Here is a 23267-nt window from a genome sequence, read left to right as displayed (position 1 = left end):
AGGAATCACCACTGCAAAACCCCAAACAGGTATACAGCAGGGAGCAACAGCCACCTGCCTCCTGTGCCAGCAGAAATGCTCCATTATATAGCGGAAAGCCTCCCTCAGAAAATCTTTGTATGTATGATACAGTGTTCCCCTTACCTATAAGTCCCCCTTGCACATGGTAGCAGGTCTTATGCATCTTCCCCATGAATAACTCCAGTCCAATGATGGCATAGATAATAATGACAAACAGCACCAGCAGGGCAATATGCAACAAAGGGACCATGGCCTTGATAATTGAATTTAATACCACCTGGAGACCTGCAGAGAGAACAGAAGGAAGCACTTATCAGTAAAAGAACAAAATTTAGAGAGGCTATAAATTGCACAATATGTCATTTTTATTTCATTCCCCCTCATCTGAACTCATTATCTTGATGATGTAAAGATGTATATTTACAGATCACCTTCCTCCAGAAGATCCCCAACATTTCACAAATTTACCATCACAGCCTGGATCACAGACTAAAGTAAAACAGGTATTACCTCACCTGCCACTGAAATACCACTACCCTGGGGAGGGAATACATTAGCTATTTTGCCTGTTCTTGAAAACCAGACCTAAAATGATCTCCAGACAGTACTGAGGAGAGTTAAAGCACGGAAGAAACAAAGAACAACCAGAACTGAGGCAGGACAAGAAGAACAGTGAGACATGCAAGAGAGCAAATACTGGGGTACCACAGAGCTGCACCCCAGAGCATGGGGAGAGACGGCAAACTGAATTCGTGTCCCTGCTCTGATTCTGGGTTCTTCCAGAGGTCAAGCCAGTCTCAGGCAGAGCCTGAGCTGCTGAAGGACCAACAAACCCGTACTGACTGAGAGCTCCCGTCCCTCTTCGGATCTCCCTGCACTTCAGATCCACCTCACCATACTTCAGTCTGAACATAGGGAGAGTCAGAACCAGCAGTGCTGGTTTTGCCCCAAGATTTAGGGATCGCTCCATAACAGAGTTTGTCCAGGTCCCCAGAAAGGGGTATGAACAAAATATTATTACACAGCTGTTGTTAAGGCATGAGACTGGTATAAGTCCTAATCATAAGTGAGCCACACATTTCCAGACTGGCCTGGGGAAGGTGACTTGTAGCCAAGTTTGCTAAAGCGCTAAGCAGCTGTACCCTCAGATGCAGTTAACTCAAGCTGCAGATTCATGGGCCTCTCTCTGTCTCCTTCTCCTCATTTGTAAAACCAGAATAACAAAGCCAGCCTTGTAAGCCTTTAGTAAGGATTAGCATTTACAAAGGTCTTAAAATTATTATCACTGGTGGCAGTGATGGGAACCACTGTCACTGGCAAGTTATTAATGTTGGAATTATTGAGAGACCTCTAGAACTCCATAGTCTACAAATAGCCAGATCAGAACAATTACAAGCTCATGATTTTGCAATGACTGAGAGCCAGAAGCCATTAATGTCTCCTGCAAATGCTGTTATCTCCTCAGAGAAGTTGATCTTAGCTGTGATTTTTGAAAAATGTGATTCATGAGTTGTAAATGCCTGTTATACATCTGCCAAGAGAGTTTGTGATAACTATTAAGTTTTAAAATCTATCATCTAGGATCTTAGATTTTCATTTTTATTACTTTTTTTTTTTTTTTACTGATTTAAATACTTTCTAATAAGGATGACACATCTCTTGACAAGCACTTTCACTGGTAGGCAACCCACTTGTCAATTCACAGCTAAGGCTGAGACATTGCCTTTGCTCCCCAGCCACGATGGAATGCAGCAGAAGCAACCAAAGGTGGCATCAGCTGCCAGTCCAGCAAGATCATTCACTGCCTTCTAGTAATGCAAAACTGGCTACTAGCATCCCTCTAGTCAGAACATTTTTTCAGGCGTCTGCAGTCAGTTCAGTTATCTATTAATGGTGGATGCTATCCAAAGGGAGTGATATTCAGCATGAAACATTCTGGATTTCACAAAGACATCCTTACATGAAGTACAATACTGACAGGATCAAAACTCATCCTGTACAAGAGTGGGATGTTCTGCTCACTCAGTTACCTCCAGGTACTTACTCTGGATAAGCAATGTCTCCGGCAAAAAAGTATTGCTGTGATTACATGAAGCATTCAACCTTTTCCCCTAGATGCTCACCTCATTTGGTCTACTAATTCTAAATATATACAAAAATGAATTGCAGTCCATATCAACATCACTCCAATACTTTACAGCAGCTGAGAATGTAACATTCACCAGAAAATTAAAACAATGTCCCACCTTCTCCCAAACAATGTACAACAGTACGAGAAAGTTAAAAGACTACAGATGGCTATGAACCTGAAAAAAACCCACAAACTTTGCTGATTGAAATATTTGTAGCTTCAAATAAATCTACACAAAAGCAAATAAAGGCCTCCATCATTTTTAGTGATTTTAGGAGCCTTGTTAATCCAAAATTTAGCCAAGATTACAAGGTCAAGAGTTCTAATACCAGGTCTTATGTAATTTACCCTTAATTATTATAATAAATTGATTTAATATTTATCATAGGATATACCCAGTGCTCTTGAGTGGTTTGTGAGGACAGACACAATAATGAACAAAAAGCTCTCTCATTTTAAATGTAGCTTCATTATCACCCACGCCATGAAAGTGCTTCACTGTGCTACAGATGTCCAGAGAAGATAATATCTGCACAGACCAATGCCCTTTGTGTTAACACAGCAGTACTTGTGAAATCAAAGGCTTGCACCATAAACATGAGATAACAAGGTTTTTAGACAGTCAAGGGGAACATGTACCACCAGAAGATTTACCGGAGCTTCAGCTAGCTTAATTAGAGAAAAGCTTCTCGAGGATAATAAACCAACTTTGAAGAAGAGATGAGCTACTGAATACTGTTAGCATGAATTGATGTGTGTGCTGTGCAGTACCCTGTTAGGGCAGTCTGTTTTTAAATTCAGATGATTCCACTAATTAGCAAACTTACATACGTTACCATTAAAGTAGTCAGAGAGTTTCTAAAAGTTTAAAACCGCTAACTATGCAGCAACTTTAGAAATGTCCTCTCAGAAGACATAAGGAATGCTACTTGTAGAAGGGCAATGGATATATGCACATCACCATGCTCCCCACATTGCTGTCAAGCTTATTGCTGCAATATAGCTGCTGCCAGAAGTTACTTGATTATTCTCAGTTCAGGCAGCCATTTGCAACATGAACAGCTGTTGCAAGAAATTGCTTGAAGAACCAGGCCTGGACAATCAGAAAAGTTGGTGTAGTAGCAAGGGGGGAGAACAAGAAGAGGAGATAAAGAAGGATTAAAGGACTGGGGGAGAGCCGTGGGTAGGCATAACAAACACACACTTTTAAAATAAAAAACTACATACTTCAAAACACATCAAATCTGTGTTCTGAAATCTGAGAGGTGTAGATCAGTGTCTGTGAATGATCAGATGCATTTCTGATCAGGGTAAATCAAGGCAAATCATCCCTTTATGTGCAGACCCAAAGCTTTTTCTAACCAATGGTGAGAACTGCTACACACTTTTACATGTTTTTAACCCTGTGCAGAGGAAGAAGAGACAGTTGAAGTTATAAAAAAATGACTTCTCTGTCCCAACTCATGCATGCTCTTAATCTTTGCACACTGCAACACATAGGTATCACCCAACATTGGTGCTCACAATACAGGGGTAATACAGTCCCACTTGCCTGATGTGCACTCTAATACACCATTGCACATCTTTGGCATTTTCTCCCTTGTGGAGGTAAGGCTTGGACTCCTAGCAATGAGCTGTGCAGCTTATAAGCATGTTTAAACCAAAAAGCCTGGTGACCTGATCAGACTGAGAAGCTGGCCTCTAGATTTCACGTAGGTGATGCCAATAACTGCCTTCCCACAGCAGAGTGAAAACCTATGTTTTTACACTGCTTTACAGAGGCTGGCAATGCCATCATCAGCCAACCATAAACACAGAGTCCTGAACTTATGTCCTGGCAAGTAAATATAAAAATAAATGGATTTAAAATATTTGGCATTCTAAATATACTTTTCATTCTTGGAAGCTCTCTCCATGTGCTAGACACTCTACAGACATCTGTGAAGGCACAGCACCTGCCTTGATGTCTCCAGGCTGGACAAAGAGCTAACTGCACAGAGGTTAGGGAAAGTGCCACAAAAGGGATTATTTGCAGTTTTTCAGCCCGCGCTTTTCTTCCATTAATAATTGAAGATCTTAAACAGCTCTTAGTACTTATTATAAAAGCACTTCAGTTTACCTTTAAAAAAACCCCCTCTTGGCTGCATTCTGTTGGCTGACATTGACTCCATAAATGTTTCAGTAAGCAAAACACATTAATGCTATTCCCTGGGCTCATGGAATTTAGCATTTATTTACGCTGATAAAATGTTTTAAATATTTATTACATGTGAACAACATTGCTTTTTATACCAAGTCAAGCCCTTTTCAGCCTCTAGAGGACTGTGTCGAGCCAAAGGTTTAGGGCACAACTGGGGACTAGAGGGAATGGAGAAGTGAGCAGGAAAAGAGCTTATACCAAGCAACATTGATCTTTCTCAAAGCTATGGGAAATACACTGTTAGGGATGCTGCAGGTGTTTTAGACCTATTATATGATGCTGTATTTTTCTCTCAGGGAGACAGTCATGAGAGGGGCTGGTTGCTGTCTCATCAATTCAGGCAGTTATTGAAGAACGTGCTTATCTCTAAGCGTGTAAATGTCTGCACCTAAAGCAATGGGATTACTTACATACCCCATTGTGTACTTACAAGCTTTTTTGGATTTCAACCAACGCTCAGCAAGATGGCACAAAAAACCCCTGCACCGGACCCAGCTGCTAAAATGCATTTGGCATTGTTGTGCTGTGGAATATATCCAAGGAAACTAATGGTAGGTTGGTCTCAGTAAAAAACATTTGGGCCTTTCCAAGCACAGCTCTATCTCACATTTTCACATGTCTTCAATTTTGGATCAAACTTGGTTTGCTGGACAGGGTGATTTCCTGTTCTAATCATATTAGTAGTCCAGATCTTCAGAGAAAGCGTATCATGAGTCTACCCCTTCATTGGTTTTGCAGGGTTATATTTTGCCTACACCATGGCATTGCCTGACCAGGAGTATGAGCAGGCACAATCTCATACAAATGACCTTCTGGGAATGAGCAGGAATAAAAGGGAAAGGAAAGGACTTTCTATCCATACCTCCCCCGCCTCCTGATATATACACACATGCACACACACACAGATTTTTTGTGCTTAATCCAGTGCCAAGGGTGTGGGAGGTAATTATTTTTCTGCTAATATAGTTCAGAAGAAAACTACTACTTTCTGCAAGCAAGGAAGAAACAGGGGAGGATTTGTGACTCAGCACAGTGCCTGAGTCAGATCACTTCTGGGAACCACTCTTAAGTGGTAGAGCTTATGCACCATTCCCAGCCACGAGCTAGGCCTACCCACAAATCACAGTTATTTCTGATGATACACTAAGAGACTACCATTACAGTTATCTCTATTTCCAAAGCACAAGCAATATAACCAGTAATATTCCCCAAAGTGGATGTTTATCATTTAATAAACATAGGCATTGGCTAAGAAAATTGAAAAACATTAAATATTCATAAATATGAAAGATTTTATACCAATTTTAAAGGAAGCCTGGAAAATAACAGACTTTTTTTTCATAAAACGGTCCACAGTCATGGCAAGATATCTTAGATAAGTACATCTGCAATGATTTGTGAGGGAAAAATTGAGGACTTTCTTCACCAGTGTTGCAAAAGGGACTCATATAGCACAGTTCAGTTAAGGACAGCCATACAGTAACAATTTGGGAAGGTAGTCCTGTACTGTCTTGCTGGAGTCTCAAAATATTAGTGGCAGATTGCTGGATAAAGCAAATTTTGTGGGTGTAGTGCAGCATTCTTGGGGCTGCAGATGTCATTTCTATTTCAAGAATAATAGAGAAGGACTTGGAATAGGAAGGAAAGACACGACACACGACAGAAATCTAGCTGAAGTGAAAAGAAAGGAAAAACTAGAAAAGACACTTTTCAAGCCAAACAGTGACTATTTTGGAGTAGGTAACGTCATTTAAACATATATGAAAATACCATTCAAAATCATGTGCTGGAATGAATATAAAAAGAAAGTTTTGGCATCTGCTCCCAATGTTCCCATTCCTCTATTTTCAAACCCTGTTTTAATTGACTTTTCAAACTGAAATACACACACACACAAAAGGAGAGTCATACAAATGGGCATGTGCATGCAAACACAATTGTTTTATATTTGTCAAGTCTTGCAATACCGCCCTTGCCTCATCCTTTGAGGCGAGAAAGGAACAGCAGAACAAAAACAAAAGCCACAACAAACCCCAGCTCTTCCTTCTGGATCCTTTCCTCTTGGGAAGCAATTCATCTTCAGTATTCTCTGCTTGTCAGAGTGACCTAACTTAGACAGCCAAACAATACAGCTTGCCCTCAGCATGATGGCCACACAGCCACAGCTTTTGGCTGTCTGAGGAGGATGGCTGGATAAATGTACACACTCCCTTAGGCTCTTTGCCTCTCTGCTGGAAGAAACCTCTATTACCACTCACTCATAGAAGCATCCCTGTCCCTTCCTTGGGGGCTTTAACCTTTTTTAATAGCTTTTTGGTCAAAGTACGTAAGTGTTCGCTTATGTACGTACGTAAATTGCTTGCTGATCAGAACATCTTGCTCACCTTTCCAGCCTCAACACATGAGGTAGCTCCTACAAGCTCAACTTTATCCTCCAGCCATTTGAACCTACAGACTTTCAACGTAAAAAAAAAAAAAAAAAAAGTGTAGTGTCCCTCCCATACAGCTACCTGTGTATAGAGAAGGAGCATGAAAAGAAAAGCAGCAACTAACAGCCTACTGAAAATTGCACGTTATAGAAAAAAGACCATTCTGATCAAAACCGCAAATGATGTTCAGTAAGTTAACTTTGAGGCTGTTCTGAACAAGGACCACAGTGTGCTGTGTAAAGTAGTCTTACACTGAGAGGGAGAAGGATGAAGTCAAGTCTTCTCTGCCAGACAGGGATTCCTAAAGATGGGCTGAAAGTAAGGGAAGTAAAGGGTATGCAGGAGCCCTGGCAGTTCCTAGGCTGGCAAGGATCAGCTGTCACCCTTTCCCAGGAAATAGCTTTGATTTTTTGCTGACAGGACGATCATGGACTCTCTGAGAAAACAGTTCTTGGGCTCATTGTAAAGGTTTTATCTATACTTAATCACTGTGAAGGATTACAAATAGGAAGAACTTTTATTTGCCCCTCTCCCTACAGAGCTATGCAAAACCAAAGACAGTCTGGCCAGAAGACTGCACCAGTTCTCAGTGAAACGATCCATCACACTTCCACTTTTTAAAATTTCTTTTTGCTCAAGCACAGCTGTGACAGAAAACAGTCTTTCAAGCTCCAGTACAGCAGGAAATTTTGGTCTAGTCCTGTGCCACTGGATTCAGTCAGAAAACTTGTATAGGAATGTGTCAAATGCTGTACTGCCTCTAGTCTGGTCAAGCAAGCATAAACACCCCCAAATCAATAGTTAAGTAACCTCTGAACTGAGATAATGATGAAAGAGCTTTGTTTCAGAATGCCAAATGCTGTTTGTACACAGCTCAGAGGAATGACTACACACATTACTGTGTCCTAAGGATGTAGTTTTGGAAACAGGGAGCTATGAACACCAACTGCTAAAGAATCATGGTAACAGAAATGGGCGCAAAGCACTTGGGTTTCAATTGTGAGTATAACCAGCATTTAAGTGGAGGACTAATGACTGGTTACAAATGCCTTTGTAAAATTGCCAAAATCTCAGGGTCATGAACAGTGTTATTTTTAACTGTTTATTCTCATAGCTCCCCAGGTAAGTGGACATTAACCCCTTTTCTTCATCGGTAATAATCCTTTCTGTCTTACAAATAATAAAAAGTCTTTTAGTTGTCTGAGCTCCTTCTCCTGATGCTCTTTCACTTATCACTTATTAACTTATCACTTGTGAACAGGTTTAGAAAAGGTAAAAGCTAGCAAGGTAACGTTAACAGGGATCCTGCAAATGCAAAATGCATCCAGGGTGATAGTATTACAGTCTTGTAGTACTTGGAGAAAAATACATTGAGAACAAAAATTGATCTTTAGGGTTAAACACTCCAAGCCTATCATAACTGGGGTACCCAGCCCCTTGAGCTGGAAGATAGGGACAGGGAGGAGAATGAAGCCCCCTACAATCCAAGGGGAAATGGTTAGTGACCTGCTACACCACTTAGACACGCACAAGTCTATGGGACTGGATGGGATCCACCCAAAGGTACTGAGGGAGCTGGCAGAAGTGCTCACCAAGCCACCTTCCATCATCTACCAGCAGTCCTGGCTACCCGGGGAGGTCCCAGCAGACTGGAGGTTAGCAAATGCAATGTCCATCTACAAGAAGGGCTGGAAGAAGGATCCGGGGAACTACAGGCCTGTCAGCCTGACCTTGGTGCTGGGGAAGATTATGGAGCAGATCATCTTGAGTGCCATCACATGGCACATACGGGACAATGAGGTGATCAGGCCCAGTCAGCACGGGTTTACGAAAGGGAGGTCCTGCCTGACTAACCTGATCTCCTTCTATGACAAAGTGACCTGCTTAGTGGCCAAGAAAAAGGCTGTGGATATTGTCTACCTAGACTTTAGGGAAAGCCTTTGACACTGTTTCCCACAGCATTCTCCTGGAGAAACTGGCTGCTCACGGCTTGGACAGGTGCACTCTTCGCTGGGTAAAAAACTGGCTGGATGGCCAAGCCCAGAGAGTTGTGGTGAATGGAATTAAATCCAGCTGGTGGCAGGTCACAAGTGGTGTTCCTCAGGGCTCAGTACTGGGGCCAATTCTGTTTAATATCTTTATCAGTGATCTGGATGAGGGGGTTGAGTGCACCCTCAGCAAGTTTGCAGACGACACTGAGCTGGGTGGGTGTGTTGATCTGCTTGAGGTTAGGAAGGCTCTGCAGAGGGACCTGGACAGGCTGGATGGATGGGCCGAGGCCAATTATATATGAGGTTCAACAAGGCCAAGTGCCGGGTCCTACGCTTGGCTCAAAACAACCCCAGGCAACGCTACAGGCTTGGGAACGAGTGGCTGGAAAGCTGCCCTGCAGAAAAGGACCTGGGGGTGTTGATTGACAGCCGGCTGAATATGAGCCAGCAGTGTGCCCAGGTAGCCAAGAAGGCCAACGGCATCCTGGCCTGTATCAGAAACAGTGTGGCCAGCAGGAGCAGAGAGGTGATCGTGCCTCTGTACTCGGCCCTGGTGAGGCCGCACCTCGAATCCTGTGTTCAATTTTGGGCCCCTCACTACAAGAAGGACATTGAGGTGCTGGAGCGCGTCCAGAGAAGGGCGATGAAGCTGGTGAGGGGTCTGGAGCACAAGACTTATGAGAATCGGCTGAGGGAACTGGGGTTGTTTAGCCTGGAGAAGAGGAGGCTGAGGGGAGACCTTATCGCTCTCTACAACTACCTGAAAGGGGGTTGCAGAGAGGTGGGTGTGGGTCTCTTCTCCCAAGTGACAAGTGACAGGACAAGAGGAAATGGTCTCAGGTTGGGTCAGGGGAAGTTTAGGCTGGATATCAGGAAAAATTTCTTCACTGAAAGGGTTGTCAGACACTGGAACAGGCTGCCCAGGGAGGTGGTGGAGTCACCATCCCTGGAGGCTTTTGAAAGACATGTAGATGTGGCACTTAGGGACATGGTTTAGTGGTGGACTTGGCAGTATTAGGTGAATGGTTGAACTTGATGATCTTAAAGGTCTTTTCCAACCTAAATGATTCTATGATAACTGGCATACCATGAGCAACACCAAGTTTTACCTTCTCATGATAGAAAGAGTGCAACAATATACTGGATAAACTCTAAAATTTTCTCTTTAGGTGGCTATCTATGTAGAAGTACAGCACCGTATATAACAAACACAGGCTATATAGCCCTGGAGAAGAAAACCCACTCTACCTCTTAACTTTGGATAATGCTTAATGGGCATAGTTGGGACTAAGCTCTGGAGAGACATGGTATGACATTTTCAAAATTGCTGTCATACAGGGTTGTGAGGAGTATTTTGAGAACCTAAAAATAGAAAGTTACCTGATCAGGTAATGAAAGCATTTATGTGAACCACACAATGTGTGATCACTGCTGTGTTACTGTCTTGATGCAAATGTGGGATTTGTTTTCTCTTTTTAAACTACTAAAAATGCTGTTAATGAAAATGCATGGTACAATGCCAAAATCCTTGAAAAGACATGGCTAGACAAATCTGAACAACTTTGCCTCTCAGTTTTAAGAAGAGAGTTTGGATTTAGGGACTCATCTATTCAGTAGTTAATCAGTCCCATCTCAGAATACCTAAAACTCCAGCTTTTTCTCTTTTCCACGCTGGTAAGACTGTTGCTTTTGATTTTTGTAAATCTGATTAGAATTAAAACTCTGCTTGCAGGCATCAGATAATAAAATAACTTTAGGGGAAAAAAAAAGTCTTCCGATATAATAAGCAAAACCTCCTTCAGCTCACTAGGTAGCTCCAGTATGTTTGGACAGAAAAATTAATGGTTGCAGTTTTCACAAAGATGTATTTGTCAGAGGAAAGAATGGTTCTTTATTGATATTTACTTTCTTTGTAACTTTCCTTACGACTTGCACAATTCGAAAGATTTTTGTACAGACTGTGTATGTATTGCTGGAATGCAATGGAACTAAGCATTTATTTATTTTGAATTTCCTGTTACATATAACAAGCTGTCAAGAGGGAATCATAAGGCTCTCCCGCTGCAAACTGAACAGCTAAATTGAATTCTTTACAGGTATGGAAATCTACAAATGTAAATCTGAGTGGAATTTGGCCCCCTCCAAAGTAAAGATTTTAAGTAAAATAACAATCTCAACACTGGAATGTGAAAAGCAAAAGATGAGCTAAAGCTTGAGTTTAAATTTTCACCTATATTGTGAGGGCAGGGGTGAAACTCAACACTAAATTCTTTCATTGGGCGCTGTTTATACTAAACAGCAGAACCGTTAGATTTAAAACAGGCCTTTGTAAATCTTGTGTGTATGGATACATGGACATATTGGTTTGATTTCTGACCAAGACATCAAACCTGATTAAGAGGAACTTTATCTTTTGGTAACTTCCGCTACATATTAAAAACCAATGTACAGCAACAACCGATGAGAAAATGTCAGCTGCAGAAATGTGCTGAACAACAAGGAACAGCAGCTATTACAGAAAAAAAAAAAATCACTAAACCTAACAGCCAATGCAAAACAAGACAGAAATGTCAGCCAGGCTGCTAGTTTAATGTGTTAACAGTGTACAAAAGAAAACAAACCAACAAATTACACTTCCAAGATATATAGCATTTGCTATGTCCCAGTTCTCACACCAGGTGTGTACTAGTGCCTTCAAAAAGGGGAGCCCTCTGCAAGAATGATATGGGATTGAAAGATGAGACACTTGAAGAAAATTTAGAGAGGAAGTTTTGTAATCTGATAATTAAATTGAATTTCTACAGATCTTGCCACTCCTAAAGAAAACAAAATTTCATAAGCCTTATGAAAAAAGTGACAAAAATAGAATTTTAATCATTTCTTCTATTTCTTTTATTCCATGAGCTACTTTCTGTCAAAAATGCTTCTGATGTAAGAATGTTTAGCAGCTTTAGCATTACTGAAGTTGAATAAAAAGATTCTTTGCAGAGGGATAGCAGATGTTTTCTGAATTGTGATTGATGTGGTAGGGCAAACCAGGAGAAGATAATCTAAAACTGAAAAAATAAGAGGCATAGCTATTCAGACAACTCAGAAGAACATAGTTGCAACAAAGGGCAAAACACATATGGGATAGGTTACTGTTACATGTGTTAAACAGGAATTGGATTTGCTTCTGGGGAAAAGGGAGATTAAAAAACATGTCTGATCTCCTTCCCTTTTCCCTGCCAGAAAGAAAATTTTGATAAAATGTTGAAAGACTGGGCAGGTTAGGTGGGCTGTAGTTTGCCTTTGGTCAATACTTCCCCATGATCAGAAGGGCAAATTATTTGTTCCGTCAGTGAACATCTTAAGCATAGAAAAGTTTATTAGCTGTTCATACCAGCCAATATTCCCATGTTCTCAGCTAGCACAGTAATATCAAGCAGATGTAGCTCAGAAAGCAGTAGCTGATTTTGGAGAAGCTAAAGAGAAGAGGGAAGGTCTCCAATAGATTTAGGTAGCCACTTAAATTTTTAAATATATTTCCTCAGATTTGCCCCCTCTCAGTTCAGTGTGCTTTGTTTTTTTTCCTCCTATAGCACTTGTACAAGATGCAATATTATTAGAAATTCAGGTCATCACTGAAAAAAAATAATTTATTTGGAGACTAAACAGGAGACTTAAAATGTATTCACTGGTTGAGAGAACTATCTGACCGGTCTGCTTCTCTGTGCTTTGCTGATATTTTGATAATACTTTGTGAAAGTCACAATGACCACAGGTATCTAACAATGCTTTTGGAAGGCTGGGACAAACAGAATTAATTCAAATAATGCCAGAGTCATGGAGCATCCATGTACCACCTTGTGTCTTAAGCAAAACACTCTTCTATGAACTCTCTTGTGTCCTACTTCCGAGACAAATGCTACCCACCGTGTGTTACTCACCTCTTCGAGAGAGGATGAGAAAGCTTCAGGCATGTTAAAAAGTCCCAACAGTTCAGTAATAAATTTATAGGCATACATTCACTTTGAAGAAAATGAACAAAAGACTTCAAATCATTCCTTACAAGGTCTTAAATTGATAAGCAACACAAAATATAGCCAATTGGAATCAAAGTATGAAATGACATTTGATTTAAGCTTGGGACAACATCAGATGCACTAGAGATGTCATCTAGGAGAGAATGTAAAAAGAAAACAGAGTAGATCATACCCTTACTATTTTGATTTGGAACAGCAATATCTTCCCTCACCCATCACGGAGACAGCAGCAGCCAGCAATTACAAGTGAGCAACTGGGAACCCAACACACTCCCTGCTGATACCAGTTAGCTACAATCTGTATGTATACTTCTGCTCCTTTACGGTCCAGACAAAAGCATATCTAAACAACAACGCTAACTGTTCTTAGGAGACAGCAGATGGCATTCTGTGATTTTCAGATGCTTTAGGACAAGCATCTTGATGGCATGGGCTCTCTCTCAGAGCTGTGCCCTACGCCCATTCTGAATGAGAACTCTGGGCATTACTTGAAGAATGAAAAAAAGGTGCTAGAAAGAAAGTCTGGTCCATCCAGGGCACTTCTGAAAAAGCTCTTACTAATGCAAGCTAGGATTTTTTTACTATCTCCATGTCTGCTCTTTGATGTCAGCATGGGTTTTATTTTCTTCGCTTGGAAGGGACTGCCTACACCCTGATGTGGTCCCATATTATGGTATTGGGATTTTTTGTTTTGTTCTGTTGTGAAGGCATGCTGAATAATCATGCCAGCACGTGCAGTAATTGGTAGGATAAAGGCTGACACAGTTATTGGGTACATTTGTAGTTAGTGCTATTTTTAAAAGAGCTACACAGCCAAGATCAAATAATAAATATTTCCCTGTTTTCACTGGCGTTCCTTAAACATGAGAGAAATCCTTATTACAACAAGGCTGTTCCTCTGTGAGTAATCTTCTTTACCAAGACAAACCCCTTTTTGGTACACCGAGTTAACCTCTTCTGCCATAAATTACATCATTCTGCAGGTCGCACCACTCAAGGGAACAGGCTTTAGGTCCTGGTTATGTAAGCCTTACTCACAGGAATGATCTTTACCTATGGGAGATGCTACACTGGAATCAAATTACTCCCTTGAGTAACAATGACCTAAGTAAATAAAGGACTTGCAAGCATGTGTAGAGTTTTAAGTTAACTATGAAGAAATAAGCTTAATGAGGACATTTGGTTCAGACTGTTCTCTCCTTTTTTTTCCACTCCCTTCCCATTTGTAATGAAAGCAAAACAAATTGGCCACTTGAGATTAAAAACAGCTAGGCAATGACATGGGAAAGGTGGTGCAACTTGTCCTCACACGGTGCTGTATGTGCTGGACAGATGGTACAGACAGTTGAGAAGTCTTGTTCAAGAATGAAGGAGAACGTAAGAAATCTGATTGAGATGTTTCCTATAGCTTTTAGAGCCCAAGAGAAAAGAAAGGAACAGGACTTGGCAAAAGTTGGCATTATTAAATGCAACAACAACAAAGTTTAAGGCAGAAGTAAGATTTAGAAGCCAAATTTTGCCCAAATGTATTTGCAGCAATTCCCTCTCTTGGCAATGACCTTTATCACACAGGTTTGGTGGCAGTAAATTACCAAGTATATTGTCTCCTCCAGTTTACTCTACTTTTTTTGTACCTACACACAAACCTTTCATACTTTGGAAGCTTTGATCAGGCCACTTCTCCTATCTCCTCATATTGAAGGCAAACCAGAATTCTCCACTGGTATGCTGTTTATACCATAACGTCACATGCGTCAGGAGGGTAAATTTAAGCCTCTAGCTCTACCAGTGACAGTGTATAAATGCAAACCATGTGCAAAACAGATGACTGTCAACTATACATTGCCAGAAGCATACATATTTTGAGAAAAAAATTGTCTTCCTGACTGCCAGTTAGTATTTGCTTAAAATTTAAGACTTAATATGTGCTATTCAACATAATGAAATAGGCAATGGCTCACATTTCTTTGCCTGCCATATTCCAAAAACACATGTTTCTCAAAAGAGATGTCATTTTGGATTCCTAAATTCTCTGTGTTTATTACCTCAATTACATTATTTCCTCAATTATATAAAGTGGTGTTAATTTTCTTAGGCTGTGCAGAAAACAATGACAAATTACAGTTGAAATTTTTGATTATGTACTAAAAAAAAAAAATCCCAAATGCAAGCCAAATAACTGCATTGGGTATGTTTCTTTCAACAACTGCAAAATGGGATCATTGCAATAGGAAGTGGTGGAGTCACCCTCACTGGAGGTGTTCAAGGAACATGTGGACGAGGCATTGTGGCACATGGTTTAATGGGCATGGTGGTGTTAGTCGATGGTTGGACTTGATCTTACAGGTCTTTTCCAATCTTAGTGATTCTGTGATTCTATGATTGAGCTGCATTGTCTCAGTGGCTGGGAAGGGCATCACAAGCCCAAGTAGGAGGGCAATCACAGGCCAGACAGTCAGGTGCTGGGGATGGAATAAGGCGAATGTCACTGCTGCACACTGAGGTACAGAAAGGACTAACAACATGTAGAGTTGCTCTAGGTCCCATCCTCATCCTCCAGTAAAGTGGTTTGGCACACCCAAGTTGACATGATGCTACAAATGAGAACAGTGAATTTCCCTGGGAAAGGACATCTGAGGGTAGTTAATCACCATTTCATTCTCCCTGCTTTATACAGTACAGGCAGAATGTAAGGTTTCGGGAGCAGCGTGGCTGCAGCAGGAACTGGGCTCTCTGCATGGTGCTTGATGCTCATTTACTGTCCTGGCCTTCTCCACACACTGGGTAGAGTGGCTTTGAGGGTGCTTCAATTACACCCAAGTTCAATTTGGCCTCTAGACAAATTCAGCTTTACAAGGATTACACAAGAGAGAAAACGTTGTGTCTGTTCCCCCTGGTGAGGTACACTACCTCCAAATCAGGTGTAGCTGAAGACTAAGTCTTCAGTATAGTACCAGTTTCTAGCTCACAGCACTAAAAAGCCTTCTGATAGGCAACAAGCATCAAAACCCCATTTTTTATAAATTATTCAAGAGCAAATTCAGAGTCCTGGAATCAAATATGAGATAGAGGATTTGCTTAGTCTTACGTAAGGAGAATTACCGTGGTGAGTATGACATGTCTGTACTGTCTTAAACTCTGTAAGTTACTCTATATTTTGTTAAAAAAGTCCCCTCATATTTTTCTTTCAGTGGGGGGTATCTCTGAATTATGAAATCATACAGACAGAATTCCCCTATGATTTGAAATTATTAGATTAGATCATATTCCTTAAAAAATGGGAGGGAAAAAAAAAAGAAATATTGACAGCCTTAGAGTTAAGAACAATCTTCTCTGGAAAATGTAGACTATCCTAAGCATCTTGTAAGGGTTTATAAGCCTTTTTGTCTTACTTCTCCCAAAAAACCTGACTGTAATTTAGTATGCACAATGTACTTAGGCAGTGTCCCACACAGACAAAACCTAGACAGAAAAAAAATCCAGCCCAATTACCCCTGGGATTTCACCTGCCTGCAACAATATGGCAAATTAACAACAAACCCAGCTGGACAACTTTGTCAATCCAGCATCTCTCAAGTGGGCAAAACTTTCCTCATGCATTGTTTCCCCATAGAGCCCTCAGGGGCTTTTTTACTTCTCATGTTCATTGCTCTATGTGGTGAATGTGGCATTATATATACACACCTGAATGGCTCAGATCTATCAGGACATAGCAAGTAAACACAGGATACTTTCCTACATATTACGAAGTTCAAAGAAACAATCTGATTAATACCAGAGAGTTTGGGATAAGGATGGAAGACAACTGTGTTAATGAGAAAACACTGCAATGAATGTGGGGTAGAGAACATTGCTGGGACTGAGAAAGCATGGCAAATTTTAATAGACAAGAGCATTTCAGGGCAAATGAGGAATAACTGTAATGAGACAGACCAAAATCTAAAAATGTCTCAATTTTTCATTCTTCTTGTCTGAAGGTGCCCAATTTTCATATGAACTCAGAGCAATCATGGACTTCAACATCGGCATAATTCCAAAAAATCTGTTGCTCTAGTTAGTTATTTAAATACACGTAAAAGTAGTCATCTCCAGGCATTCATGCATGAAAATTCTAGTCTTATTTAATTTTAACTAAAAAAATATACTCAGCCAGTTACATGCTGTTGTTTCACTGACAGAAAGACATTGCACTCTCATGAGGAAGGTCTGGCTTAGGTTCTTTTGCTTATACCCTATGTTTCCCAGTTATGCAACTGTTGCATCTCCAGTAGACCATGTAAGTACTGGTGCTAGAGACCTACCTACATGGCCTTTGAGTAACTCTCTCCTGCTAGGAGACTCCAGTGAAGCTTGAACACATCCCAGGCTTAGCTTTTTGTGGTTCTTTTTAAAAAAAGAAAAGAAAAAATATGGCAAGTTCTTGTTTTAGTGGAACAGCCAAGTTTCCTCTCTAGCTTTAGTAAAGATATCATGGTCTTCTGCCCACATAAACCTGTGTGGTCAGCAGAGGATCTCATTGAAAATACAAGTAGGGAGCACAACATCTATTCAGATTATATGGCTTTCAAGTTATCTAGAAGAGCTTATAAATTAAGTTTGGCAAATATCAGATAGGCAATAACTAGCAGCAACAACGTAGGTACATGAAGATGAAACATAAAAAGGATGAACAGAATGTATGAGGTGGTATAATTGAGCGGCATGAATAAAGGCGATAGAAATGGAATTTAGTAAGTTAAATGTGCATGAGTTAGCATGCGTAGGAGTAAGTGATTGTCCTTTCCAATGGTCAGGAGTGATCTTCTTTTTTAATTGAATCATGCTTCTTCATTGCCGAATTGGATGCTGCTTCTTGCCCTCCTCAAGCACAAAATGTTTAAAACAAGTTTTAAAATATTTAATAATGCAAAATGGAGATAGAAGAGTAATCAACAGAAAACGCCTGACACAAAAGGGCTGACTTGATTCTGTCCCTAGAAAGCTTTGCAATGCTTTACTTCTGCCAAAGGAGATACTGGGTAACAGTTTCCAAGACACTAAAGTGATTAAGTTTTGGTATACACGCTGATTTTGCAATTGCTTAAGTCCGTCAAAGGAATTGTTTTCCTTCTCTCTCCTTTCTCAGACCAATATATTGATCTTAATGCCACATTAAGATGGGTGCTCTAATGCACGTGTGAAGTTGTTTTTTTTTTTTGTTGTTTTGTTTTGTTTTGTTTTTTTACACAGAGACTGCTTTGGTACACCAGCAGTAAAGTTCTTTCAGCAACTGAAATAAAGTATACACTACAAGAATGATGTTAGTATGACAGTAACAGAACAGTTGAACAGTGAAGTCTGGCCTGTGTATCACTGATATAAAGTGCTTATGTCTAATTTTTCAAAGTGACTTACCACTGTGAAACCTAAATCATCCATGTGCTTTTGAAAATATTCACCGTTAACTTTCAAGTTAATGCCAGGCTAAACAGACTGGGAGTGGATCATTTTTCTAGAAGCAGAATGACTTTAAAAAAAGGTAAGAAATAATAATTAAAAAAAAAGAGTTTGCTTAATTATCCTTTTAAAAGTTTATTTTGTTCACAAAGCAACTGTCAGCCCTGGGATGAGAGCTGTGGGAAGTATCTAACCTACTGCTCTGCCATGCACCTCACACAGTCACAACAAAAACTATACTTCTCACTCCAAAAAAAGTTTTCAAGAATTCAAACTACCTTTTTTTCTTTTTTTAAAAAAACAAACCAAAACAAAACACCAACCTGATCAATCCCTATTGCACTGCTTGGCAATATGTAAATACTTAACACCAATTTTCAAAGGTGCAACGGAAACCCAAAGACATTAAATTCAGTACTTTTGAAGGCTTCTCCCATGATGCTTCTCCCCAATTGTTTTTGTAACATGGGTAAAAAATGTCTGCCTCATCTTTTAAACAAAATGTCTAACTCCTTCGTTACGACAAGTGGTCTTGTGAATGTCCATGTAACCACAAAAAATAAAACTATCATCTGTTCTCTTAAAGATTATGAAATACTTACGTGCCCACAACAGTCATCCAGACATAGGCTTCAGGCTTTATTGAATTCATGACCTCAAACCCTTTTGGTTTTAGGATGCACTAAAGTAATTTGGGGGCCAGGACAGTTCGATCCTAACAAAGATTGTCAAAGGTACCTTTGCTTGTCTGCCTGTGGGTGAACCAACTTTGCTTGCAGATGAATCACTTCCTGTGCTGAACAGTCCCTGAATTCTTCACTACCCAGCTGGGATGTTTTCTGGCAAGATAGCCAAATCCCAGGAACTAAGCGTGGATGAGACTTGGAGAAAAGGGATTCTCAGCTCTGAGGCTAACGTGCTCTATCCATCTATTTGAGGCTTTCAGGTACCTGTGTTGACCCAGGTGTCTAGCACTGGTAATGAACATGAGACACACAGAATTAGAAGCCACTTCTGCAAGTGTTAAACCTTGAACTTTTGCTTCAGTCTCTCCATGTGCAAAATGCAGACACTAGTAATTTACTTTAGAGGGCAATTCATATGTTTTTCCTCTAATTCTAATCATACTTATGTGGAAACTCTCTGTATTCTGAAACAGGTCTTTTAATCATAGAATAGAATCATAGAATGGTTTAGGTTGGAAGGGACCTTAAAGATCATCTAGTTCCAACTCCCCTGCCATGGGCAGGGACACATTTCACTAGACCGGGTTGCTCGAAGCCCCATCCAACCTGTCCTTGAACAATTTCAGGGCTGGGGCATCCACAACTTCTCTGGGCAACCTGTTCCAGTGCCTCACCACCCTCATGGTGAAGAATTTCTTCCTTTTATCTAATCTAAATACACCCTCTTTCAGTTCAAGCCATTAACCCTTGTTCTATCACTACATGCCTTTGTAAAAAGTCCCTCCCATCTTTCTCGTAGGTGCCCTTCAGGTACTAGAAGGCTGCTATAAGGTCTTCCTGAAGCCTTCTCTTCTCCAGGCTGAACAACCCCAACTCTCTCAGCATGTCTTCATAGGAGAGGTGCTCCAGCCCTCTGATCATCTTCGTGGCCCTCCTCTGGACCCTCTCCAACAGGTCCATGTCCTTCTTATGTTGGGGGCCCCAGAGCTGAACGCAGTACTCCAGGTGGGGTCTAACGAGAGCGGAGTAGAGGGGGAGAATCACCTCCCTCGACCTGCTTTGTTTGATGCAGCCCAGGATACGGTTGGCTTTCTGGCCTGCAAGCATGCACTGCCGGCTCATGCTCAGCTTCTGGTCAACCAACACTCCCAAGTCTTTCTCCTCAGGGCTGCTCTGAATCCATTCTCTGCCCAGCCTGTATTTGTGCTTGAGGTTGCCCCGACCCATGTGCATGACCTTGCACTTGGCCTTGTTGACGTTCATGAATGAATACAAAAGATATCCTTTTAAACTGGATTATTTCCTATGGATTGACTCAGAGAGGAAAAAAATCCATGCAAACTGCTTTTGACTCAGAAAAAAATGATTCCATGCTGCAAGCCAATCTCTCTACCTCAGACAACCTATTTCCCAACCCCAATCCTGAGGAGTTTAAGGATTGCATGCAAAAATTCACCACGTGCTTCATAAATTTGGTTTGTAAGAATAGTTGGTTTTTTACCCTTTTTTTTTTTTCCTTCACCAAATAGCAGTAGTTAGATCTGGACCTCAAGCCAAGCAGCAGATGTTGGGCTTTCCATGCAGAAGGCAGCTGCCAATGACCCAGAGGAACCCCTCTTACTAATGAGATGCTGCTTCCATACACTTATAGAGTCTGTTAAGTGAGAGGAAACTGCAGTACATGTTACACTCATGTAATTTTAGGACAAATCTGTGTGGGTCATCTTCTCCCCGTGGAAAACTCTACTACATTTTGGAAGGGGAAGGAAGCAAAAGGCGTTTTTTTATGGATGGCAAAACACAGCAAGTGCAATGTTGGTAACTCACCCACTAGTGTTTATAATGTCTCAGGGACAGAACTTGAATGAGACCCAGAGATTTGACTTCTAAACCTCTGCACTAACCTATTATATAATAATGTAATCCTGTAACATACGACTTGTGGTTGGCTTAGGCAATCTTATCTAAAAGGCTTCATGAGAAAAGTTACACTCTAATACATATGGATGTGATAACATCTATCTAGGCTAATCAAGAGACATTTGTAGAATTCAAAAATGCACAGTGATGATTGAGGCTGTATTAGCTACAGACCTCAGCAGTCTTTCTAAAAGCCACACCAGCCCCGAAGAAGCCTGGTTCAATAAATATGTCCCTAGTCAGAACCATAAAGACTAATAGAGGATGTCTGTCAGGTCAAGTTGATGGTTTGCCTGGTTCACCACACTAGACTGGCATTTCATTGTCTAGACCAAATATTTGTTAGCATGCACCAGGATCCCTTGCTCTGTTCTGGTGCAAATTAAATACTTGTGATGAGAAAACCCACAAATGGACTATTAGATAGTCTACACTGGGATCAAGATCATATATGCATGTGGGTATGAACTGTGTCAGATTTGGCTCCCTCAGCTTCCTCTAGTCCTCTAAGAGCACTACTTAAGAGACTTGAACAGTAGTAACAAAACCTCTTTGTCTTGGGGAACATATGTTGTTCTCCAAAACAGCAAGAAGTATAAGCACAATTAAGCTCAGCCTATGTCAGAACAACTCTCAGAACACATCCTTGTGTAAGCAGCATTTCACTAAGAACGCTCCAGTTCACAGATGTTTAAATTCGAGTACCTTCCCCTTACCATGCAGTGGGCACACAACTAGAAAGTGCCAAAAGACTTAGATCAGAGAAGGACTAGGAAAGAACAACAAAACCTTAATTTACAGCCAGGAATTAACTGGGTGTCAGTGCAGACAGAAGACCACCACGAGAATATGCTTCATGAAATAAATCTGGCCAAAGAGCTGCTTTCTGCATGGACTGAAGGTATTGCATGGTACGTGATTGTCTGCATGAATCAACACACTGCAGTAATGCCTAATAGAGATGGCATGAATACTGGATGTCAGTTCTGTATCAGAGGAGAAGGTCCTTCATTGCCTCATAGACATCATTTACTTTTCAATATTTTCTACTCACCCACTCATGCCCAAAGTAACCCCAAGTTGGGCACAAGCTAAGGCCTTGCAGACACGTTATCAAGCATGGCTTTATGTGAGACCAAATAGTAGTGCTGTCAATTGTCTCAGTATTTTTTGCTTTTATCAGTGCTTCAGCTCCTCCCACAAAGATTCTCACTTTTCATTTTAAAAGTTTCTACCCTTTATGGTTGTGGAGAAAAGCCTGCAGACATAGCTCTAATATAACCTAGTGGGTCAGAAAGCAAGCCAAAGAAAAAGAAACTCACACTTTTTTTTCCTAACAAATAAATCATGATTTTTAAGTTGATGTCACAGAGTTTATGGTAACTTGACTCAAGGTTTTTGAATGACTAAGGTTAGAAGTACTTTAAGATATCAAACTAGCAAACTCCCCAAATAAAAATAAACAAAGCTCTCTCCACAGCTATTCTGGAGAAGATTAACTCCTTTCCTCTCATTGCTATAAGCATGGAAAGCAATGACAGCTTTCAACTAACCATCTCTCCAAAAGGCCAGTAGATCCCATCTATAATAAACTCTCAAGCCAAATGATATAATCCTCCCTCACTGTGATGTCCCTATTCCACCTTCACAATAGAATTACCAGACTTGCGGTTACTCATACCTTCATTGTAAATAAGGAAATGGATGTTAGACTATCAAAAGCTGCTTAAGGACTTTCTCAGAGGCATTACAAATACTTTAAGCATATAAGACTAATAGAGAACATGACTGTGTCGTTGCCCTGTGCCCTGTTGGTTCTAAATTGTTCCCAGCACTCTTCATCAGAACATCACATGCAAGGAAGAAAATGCAATTTTAATGAAAAAGCTCCTCTCCCTCCAAAATCAACACAAATGACCATACAGCATTTCCACCAAGGTCAAGTTTATAATACCAGCAATGCACTGTAACTTCACAATTATTTAAAGGATCTTTTGCTTGAAATAATGATCTCCCACTTTCATTGTTTACAAAGGTTGCACAATCAGATTGATATATCATGAACCTTCCTTTCTCCTTCAGCTCTGGTTTGGTCATCCTTTGATTAATATTACGTTTATCATGAATCTACATTTATTTGAAAAAAGGTCTCCCCCACATGCCAAACATAATCCGCATCACGCCCTGTCTTCAAAATTGTTATACATATTACTCCTGTCCCATGCCACGCTACTCAGACTTACACAAAAGAAAAACAATGACATTACTTACTAGGAACTCCAGACACCAGCCGTAACGGACGTAATACTCGGAAAGCCCGCAGTGCTTTAACATCGAATCCGGCACCTTTTCCTCCTATTGAATTCCCCCCATCTGCTTTGGTTGCTTGTTCTAAAATTGCACTAAAAAGCCTGCAAAAAGAAAGAGG

At 40.6% G+C, this 23267-nt stretch overlaps 1 protein-coding gene across 4 annotated transcripts in view; it reads right to left on the bottom strand.

The window, feature by feature from the left end:
- The window catches only part of CACNA1C (calcium voltage-gated channel subunit alpha1 C), a 490625-nt gene that overhangs the window by 173588 nt on the left and 293770 nt on the right, over window positions 1-23267 (bottom strand). For all 4 annotated transcript variants that reach the window (XM_059816760.1, XM_059816761.1, XM_059816758.1 and 1 more), the window contains exons 5-6: window positions 23111-23250; window positions 145-306 (exon numbers count right to left, since the gene is read on the bottom strand). In XM_059816760.1, the coding sequence (XP_059672743.1) occupies window positions 145-306; window positions 23111-23250 (302 nt within the window). The remainder of the gene's footprint in view (window positions 1-144; window positions 307-23110; window positions 23251-23267) is intronic.

Source organism: Gavia stellata, chromosome 4, assembly GCF_030936135.1.
Source record: "Gavia stellata isolate bGavSte3 chromosome 4, bGavSte3.hap2, whole genome shotgun sequence".
Taxonomy (NCBI): domain Eukaryota; kingdom Metazoa; phylum Chordata; class Aves; order Gaviiformes; family Gaviidae; genus Gavia; species Gavia stellata.
Note: the sequence above shows the minus strand (reverse complement) of the source record. Positions and strands in the feature narration are given on the sequence as shown.